Genomic DNA, 8,087 nt, shown 5'->3' with positions numbered 1-8,087 from the left:
AGATGGGAAAAAATTCGGACGGATTGCACACATAAGAATTGAAATATTTGCGTTCAAAATTTTATAATTTTTTGGCAAATTCCTGATACTGGCGGAACCTTAGCTTCGTGCAGCAGCTTCACGCCGAACTCACGATTCGCAATTGTTTTGAGGTAAGCGTTCAGTCAGACGCAAACCCGTAAAAGGTGGCTAAAACATATTACAATGCTATTTCTTATTACAAGTTAGAAGCCAAAGTATTCCTGCTGTAGATTTCCGTGATCCTGGATGTACATTTTGGAGTCTTCGTCTTCCTGGATATGGATTTTCGAGTCTTCGTGTTCTTCGCCGCAGATTTTGAGGTCTTCGTACTCCTGGACGTAGATTTTGGGAGACGAAGAATCCAAAAACTACGGCGAGGAATACGATGTCTCTAAAATCTACAGCTAGGAACACGAAAACTCGAAAATCCACGTCCAGCAAGACGAAGACTTAAAAATCTACATCCAGAATCAGGGAAATCTACAGCAGGAATACATCGGCTTCTAACTTGTAATAAAAATTAGCATTGTAATATGTTTTATCTACCTTTTACGGGTTTGCGTCTGACTGAACGCTTACCTCAAAACAATTGCGAATCGTGTGTTCGGCGTGAAGCTGCTGCACGAAACTCAGGCGTTCCACCAGTATCAGGAATTTGTCAAAAAGTTATAAAATTTCGAATGCAATTATCTCCCTTATCATGTGTGCAATCCGTCCAATTTTTTTCATTTATATTACTTGTTCTTGCTCTACAACTTTTACATTTAACTTTTTTCAATATAATTTGAAATAGCGAAGATAATTTTTTTATTTGCGACCGAAGTTAGGCGAACAATAATATGTCTATTCGATGCGCAATCAAAAAATATTCAATGGTCGTGACATCAGATTTTCGAAATTGTGCACCGTTTCACCGCAAATCTCAAACGTGCATCTTAGCTGATACACTCTGTATGTTGTGACGTGGTGGATTTCACCCGTCTTGTCCTTGGCGGAAAATCACGCGATACGGGCCTACAGGCCATAGCGAAGTCCAGGCAGGATCCACCGACCGCAAGGGCCTAATGAAAATTACGATAGATTATTTTATTTTTTTATTTTGTTTTGCGTGTACTCTGCCGGAGTTCGAATAGGTTGTTCGCTCGTTGTGCCCGTGAAGACGCGGAGAAAGAGAGAGGGAGAGCCAGCTGGAGTTCCAGGAGGAAGGGAGCTGCGACACGCGAGGGTCGACACTCGCGCTATCTGCGAAGAGCAGCTCTACTGGCCCAGGAGGCGCGCGCAACGCGGGACAGCTTGACGTCACGCGGCAGCAACGCGCTCTACTCAGCTGGTACTCAACCACGACTGGAAGCGGCGCACACAGCGCCACACGAATGAGCACCACTACCGACCCCTATGGCATAGCGCTCATCGTCAGTTGTGCATAATTATATTTCCGCGAGCTGGGAATCCAGGGACGCCTGGTGCACCCTCGCGCGAGAACGAATGTTACTCTTCGTAGGACCGAGATGTATGAATTGTCCACAAGAGATGAGGAAAATTATTAATTGTCGCGATGACATATTCGAAACTGGCGCGTGGCGAAGACTTTGGGTTGAAAGATTCGTCCGCAGGACAAATCGCCGCCCATTAGCCTAAAGGGAGGGGGTGCTATCCTTCACGCGAAGACAAAGCGCGTGAAGATTGAGAGATTCCTGCTCGGACACGCGACGGCGAAAGACGTCTGTTTGATTGAATTTGTGAGTACGCGAGTGCACAACGTGCAAGTGGGCCGACGATTGGTTTTCTGGGATTACGCGACCAGAGAACAACACGGTAAGCGAGGATATCTGACGTTTTTGTGAGCGACGTAACTTCGTGCAAATCGCGGTACCGGAGTTTGTTTGTTTCGTGATTTTTGACTGCGCGTGTAACGAACACGCGGAGGGACAATCCGTCACACCGAATTAGACCACGGCACGAAGGTTCGTCGACCGGCAGGGTTCACTGTTTAGAACTTTGGTTTCATATTATTTTTGAATTAGAATTTTGTACATTCTCCGAATTGTTTCTTGTCGTCCGCCCGTCAGGCATTTATAACTTTTTATTTTGTAACGCGTAAAACGCGTACAGGTCCTTGACGGTCGGTGATCGTATTGTGGTAAAGTTGTGCGCCGGTCGGTCTTGCATTTTCCGGTGAGGTCGATCGCGTAAAAATACGTCACAATGTATACCTTAACTAGTATCGATTTACAGCATATTATGGTCCTTCATTATTTATAAGAAATTAAACACTTAGTTTTCGAGTTTTAAGAGCGATTCCTGTTTTTTCTCGATACTTTTCGTTCAGAAAAAAAACCAGCAGGCACCAATCATAACATTGACAACTGAGCAGCCAATTTTATATGAAAAATCTTTCAAAGATTTACACGTCACAGTAAATTATAAAATTGTATTATTATAAACATTAGAAAATTCATTCGCTTGCCAAATTACATGTGCAGAACGACCGACAGAACATCGAAACACCCTGAAATTCCACGTGCGATACCTAGACATAAGACACGATGGAAAGGAACGCCTGAACACTTTGGAACTCCAATGCCGTCACATAAAATACGAACTACGTAATCGTACATACGTGCGCGCTTAAAAATATCGGTTTTATTTTTCGTGCAAGCTAAAGGCCTTATAATTTTTTACTGCTGTGAAGGCAGCTTTATATTACCTGAAAATTCGATGTGAGCAGTACCTCAACGGATAAAATATTTTTAAATGTGTTGTGTATTGGCAAATCGTCAGCGACATCCACGTGCAAAAAAAAGTGCAGGGACGTGCGAAGAAGACAATGACGAAATTGAAATAAAATTATGTCGCCCGTCTCTCGATATACCCTGATCTCATGCACAAATCTTATTGATCTTGATGGGAATCAACTCAGAACTTTCAATACCTATAATGAATCTTTCAGTGACATTTATATATATTTAGCAGTTTGCAAGATATTTGATTCGAAGCACAGGTACAAGAACTGCTTCGAATAAAGAGTATCGGTTGGCCACTGCCTGTACAGCCCGTCAAGATTTATATCATGTGCAGTAGCAGTTCTCAGATCAATTAAGAATGGCTGTCTTCTTTTTAACCAATAATGTGCACTATTTTCTTTTGAATACAAATATGTGCATATTTTTGGAATCAAATAATACGTTAACAGGCACCTTTTTATTTAAAAATTTTTTCGTGAATAAAATTTCTCTGTATACGCGGTTGAAGAAATATCAGGGCTTTTTTGTATACATTTTGTATTGCCTAGAGATACTGTATTGAACTGTTTAAAAAGTGAAAATATATTGAATTGTAACAATAATGTTTGTGCTGGTGATTTTCGATGACGGCATGTATATACCTGTGTTTCGACTCAAATATTTTATGAACGGCTATGTGTGAGAAAAAGTTATTGATACATTCACTATAGGAATCAAGGGTTCTGAATCGATTGCCACCAAGTTCAATACGATTAGTGTACGAGATCATGGCGCATTCACATGGCGGGCGAGATGATTTTATTTCATGTCCATCGTTGTCATCGTTGTCGTCGTCCTTTTCACACGTCCATCTACTTTTTTACACGACAGATGGCGCTGACTGCTTTGCCTTCTTTACCTATTTGTACTTTTAGATGGTGTTGGAAATTTACGAATACACAACACAATCAAATACACTTTGTACGTGAAGCTACCGTTCACACAGAATTTCCAGGTAATATAAGACTGCTTTCACAATAGTACAGAATTATTAGGGCTTTCATGTGGAGCGCGTGTGTATGGGTGTATGTATGTGTGTGCTTCGACATAATTCCTCGTATTTTAGGTGACAGTTTTTAGAGATACAGGATGTCCAGGTGTTCCTCTCCGTAGTTTCCTGTATCTAGGTGGCGGACGTGGAAGTCCAGAGTCTCCAGGTGATCCGCTCCGTAGTTCCTTGTATCTAGATATTGGATATGGAAGTCCAAGGTGTCCAGGTGTTCCGTTCCATAGTTTCCTGCATCTAGGTGTCAGACGTATAAGTTCAGGGTGTTCAGGTGTTCCGCTCCGTAGTTTCTTGTATCTAGGTGTTAGATGTGGAAGTTCAGGATTTCTAGAAAAGCGTGCAGCGAGCGACGCTGTGGTGTTTCGCTCAAACCATAGTATCCTCTCTATCGTTCTCCCGGCCTAAGATACGTAAATAATCCAGCATACTCTCCTCTCCTATGTTTACTACACGACTTCAAGAAGCTGGACACCATTAACGACGCTTATGTGCATTCAAGATTACATTTTCTTTAAAAATTTGTACATATCTTTATGCATTTCTAAAAAAATGGATTTACAAATTAAATTCATATGCCATTAAACATTTTCGACAACGCAATATATTTTTCTGATTAGCGACATCATAATGCATTTACATTTTATATCTATGAAAATATAGATTTCAGTGCTTAGAGCTTCTATCTTCCGTTGAGTAACAAAAACTTGTGATATCCCCCAAAGAAACACTTACGTGTCAAAAACTACATCAAGTACAGGAGTGCTGTATATTCTTCTAATAAAAAGTATTGAAATCATAATATTAAGACTACCCTTTGCAAACAAAAAAAATTGAGTGATCAATGGCGGGCAATAGAAAACGACGATAACCATACAGTTTTAATGTGAATTGTATGGGAAAGTTAAGGGCAAACACTGAATGACAACAATTCGAATGGAAAGACAATGGCAAGCATGAATGGAATTTTTTTTCCATAGAAACTTAATGGAAATGCCAATGGATAACGAAGGACACAATTCCTATGGCATTTCTCTAATCATTGTCCAATGTGGTCCAGTGCGAATTTTAATGGAAACAAGGCAATGGAAAACTTTGCGTAAGGGAAACTTTTATGGAATTACTATAATCAATGACAATGCATTGGTGTGTAAAAAATTCCCACAAAACCCCCTTAGGAGCATTTACCATTGTCTCTTATTTCTGTTATATCTGTTTCAATATATACATATATGTTATCAATTAACGAATGAAACATTTTTAATGAAATGAATATTTTGTAATACTTCTATTTTTCAAAAATTATAAAACGCTACGTATATCCATACACGTTATAAAAATGAATTTGCGAGATGACATATAGTATTTTGTAATACTTATGTTTTTAAAAAATTCTAAACCCTTATTATTTTTAATATTATGTTTATTAATCTCTCTCAAAGTCTTTGGCAAGTGGTGTAACATACAATATATCGTCCACAATCATACACAAACATTTTTGCTTGATATTATCGACTAAAGAATACATTCTGACTCCTCGTTTCACTGTCCGCACAAAATCGCAAGATGATATGCCTAAGTCTACGTCCGTGATCTCAAACTCGTTACTTAAAACTAATTCATTTCCATAAATTAAGAAATAGTTTTTGTCGTTCAATCTTAATTCTAATACTTTGAGAATGTCCATATATTGCTCAGATATTAGTTGAACGACAGAATTATCTCGCCTTGTTACTTTTTTGCAAACCTGGCTACAATAAAGAGTTCCCTTATAGATAAAACGCTGGTAACTAAATAAATTATAGTCGGTATCGTTTAATTCAGGTACCGTTAATCTTAGTGTATTTCTGTCGTGGTAACTCGCAATTTCAGATTGACCTTTACCGAGGACAGTTAGACACCCCGTTTGGACACAGTTTTTAACCGTTTTTCGGTTTTCAAGAAGATTACAAAATAGCTCGTAGGCTGCAAAACAGGTGTTTTCTGTCATAATTTTTTTGCTAGTTTTAACTAGGTTACCTCTGCGCTGATAAGAACGATAAATTTGGGCAACAACCGATCGCGTCCCATTGAAAAATCTCGTCAAAATCCCGTTGCAATGTTCAAAACCGAACGTTGAGGTTGCCCATAGAGCTCCCCAATTGCGTACACTTTCTGCCATATGCAATAATAAATGAGTGTTAAACGATAAATGTTCAACACTGTATAGTAGTCTGATAAATATCACGAATTTTTTTAGACTTTCTTCAGCTTGAAATATTTCTATCTTCGTGATTTTATTTTGCAAGAGCTTTCGAAAACCGTACACAAGTAAAAACCAATGGTGAAGATATTTTGGTTCCATTACTTTACGAAAAACTAGTAGAGAATAGTACAGCTAAAGAGAATGCTATTCGGAGGCTTTGAACAATCCGCGGTTGTCTAGTGTACAAGGGAGTCTCGTTATTTCGGAAACAGGTTTTATGCGTTCCAAATCATCTGATACTACCTATATCGATGTACTTAAAGACCAGGGTTGTTTAGAGTAAGCGGAATCAAACAGCAAACCGAAAAACATTGAGACCACCCTAAGAGACCGGCATGCATATACTCGGGCGTGAAAGATGATACAATATCAAAAACTGGTAACTCCAATAATGGAGAAAACCTTTTAATATCGTTGACTGTTTTTTTTTATAGTTATAGCTTTTTCCGCATCCGCCAGTACTTTTTGCGTTGTTCGATGTTCTCCCAAGTAAGGCATATATATTCGACAATATTCGTTAGCTTTTGGGGTACGATATCCTTTATTAAGACACCAAAGACAGCCATATTCACCATTGAATTGCGAAAAGTATGTTAATTTGCACCTCGCAACAGAATCAACGGGAGAAAGTATGGTATGCACTCGGATGGTTAAATAATTTCCAACTGGCGATTTTATCGTGAGACCAGACGCGTGCAATTCGGTCAATTCGGCTATTAGAGGTTTCAAAAATGTATCCATTCTTGGCGAACTATTACCGAAGAATATTCCTGCCAAAATGGTATTATCTCGCCGAGTATTGAGGGGTAGCTCGTTAATGGAGACGAACAAAGGCCACACAGATGCACTCGAGCATTTAAACACTTTGACACCATCGGTATTTAACCAAAGAGTTATATCGCTTTTTCAATTATCCTATTCTGTTCGTAGAGACGATACAATTGTCCCGATGTTACGTCGCTTGTGCTATTTTTCGTCACATTCAGCTGAGCTCTTAGTTCTGAGTTACTGAGAAGATCCCTTAATTTTTCTTTAATCGACAGTGTCAAAAAAAAAATTGTTATTGTTTATCGATTCTTTTTTTAAATTAATTGCCTCGCATTCACATAGTAGCTCATCGCTGTCTCCAAATTCAAGACTAACTTCGCATTGTTTACAGAAGAAGTTCTTTTTAGGTTCGGTTGTAGGCAATTTTTTAAGAAACGCGAATTTCGATGAATAAACTGGGATTGGCAAATGACAATTCAAAAGCTCCAAGAGATTCTCGAGCCCCTTTTCTGAGAGAGAATGGTTTAAGACAAATGCCATTATAAGGGCTTCACTTTCAGCGTGATTGATGCGAGCTCCTTCGTACAACATCTAGAACAAAAAAGTATAGCGTTTAATGAGGAAACTTAGTCATTCAAACATAATAGCGAGATTCGGCTAAAAAAAGTAAGATAAAAAAGATTTAAATTTGATCTCCTATGCATTTACAATAAAATCTAGTTCCATTGAACTGGACAATGGAAATACAATTTTTATGTATTCAAATATATTTTTTAATTTAGATAAAATGCTTGTTATCTCAATGAAATAATAAAGTGTATCGTGGCTAACCGGAGCTTGCGGATTATCACCACTGGCTTTGATAACTTTCTTATGGATTAGATTTTCAGATTCCTCTTCGGCTACTTCTTGCTTATCTTCTTTAGAAGAAGTCGCGAAACTTGAATCGATCCTGAATCCCATTGACGATGATTGGTGATTTTCAAAATTATCGTTCCCCTCCATTTTCTACAACTGTTCTGCGAAATAAGTAGTATTGATAGAAGGTCGTCCTATGTATAGCCATACAAGTAATTATTTCATTCACGGACGCGTAGAAATCTCGAAAGTAAGAAAAATTGTTTAATGTTCTGGCGCAGTTTCGTGCGATGCATGTTGTGACAAGAGTCCCTAACCAGACACGGGGTATCCGAGCGAGCACTAGTTCGCTGCCGCGCCACTAGGTGGCCAAGGCAACTCGCATGTAAAAACGTAGGACCGGGTAAAT

The 8,087-nt window shown here is 38.9% G+C and overlaps 1 protein-coding gene across 1 annotated transcript; it reads right to left on the bottom strand.

Annotated features, from left to right (window-relative positions):
- Positions 1–6,873: 6,873 nt before the first annotated feature.
- On the bottom strand, positions 6,874–7,787 carry LOC107274837. Its single transcript, XM_015754393.2, has 2 exons — positions 7,652–7,787; positions 6,874–7,411 (listed from the first exon to the last, which is right to left on the bottom strand). Exons 1-2 carry the CDS (start codon positions 7,781–7,783, stop codon positions 7,085–7,087), a joined length of 459 nt encoding a protein of 152 aa, XP_015609879.2. The 5' UTR covers positions 7,784–7,787; the 3' UTR covers positions 6,874–7,084.
- Positions 7,788–8,087: the final 300 nt, after the last annotated feature.

Source organism: Cephus cinctus, unplaced genomic scaffold (genome assembly GCF_000341935.2).
Source record: "Cephus cinctus unplaced genomic scaffold, Ccin1 Ccin1_scaffold0118, whole genome shotgun sequence".
NCBI lineage: Eukaryota > Metazoa > Arthropoda > Insecta > Hymenoptera > Cephidae > Cephus > Cephus cinctus.
The sequence above is the reverse complement of the archived record's forward strand: the minus strand, read 5'-3'. Positions and strand labels throughout refer to the sequence as shown.

Bases quoted from the DNA above. Each gene is read 5' to 3' on its own strand.
- LOC107274837 (XM_015754393.2), bottom strand. From the start codon at position 7,783: ATGGGATTCAGGATCGATTCAAGTTTCGCGACTTCTTCTAAAGAAGAT. The intron at 7,412-7,651 runs GTTAGCCACGAT...TTTTTGTTCTAG, and splicing joins GTGATAATCCGCAAGCTCCG to ATGTTGTACGAAGGAGCTCG.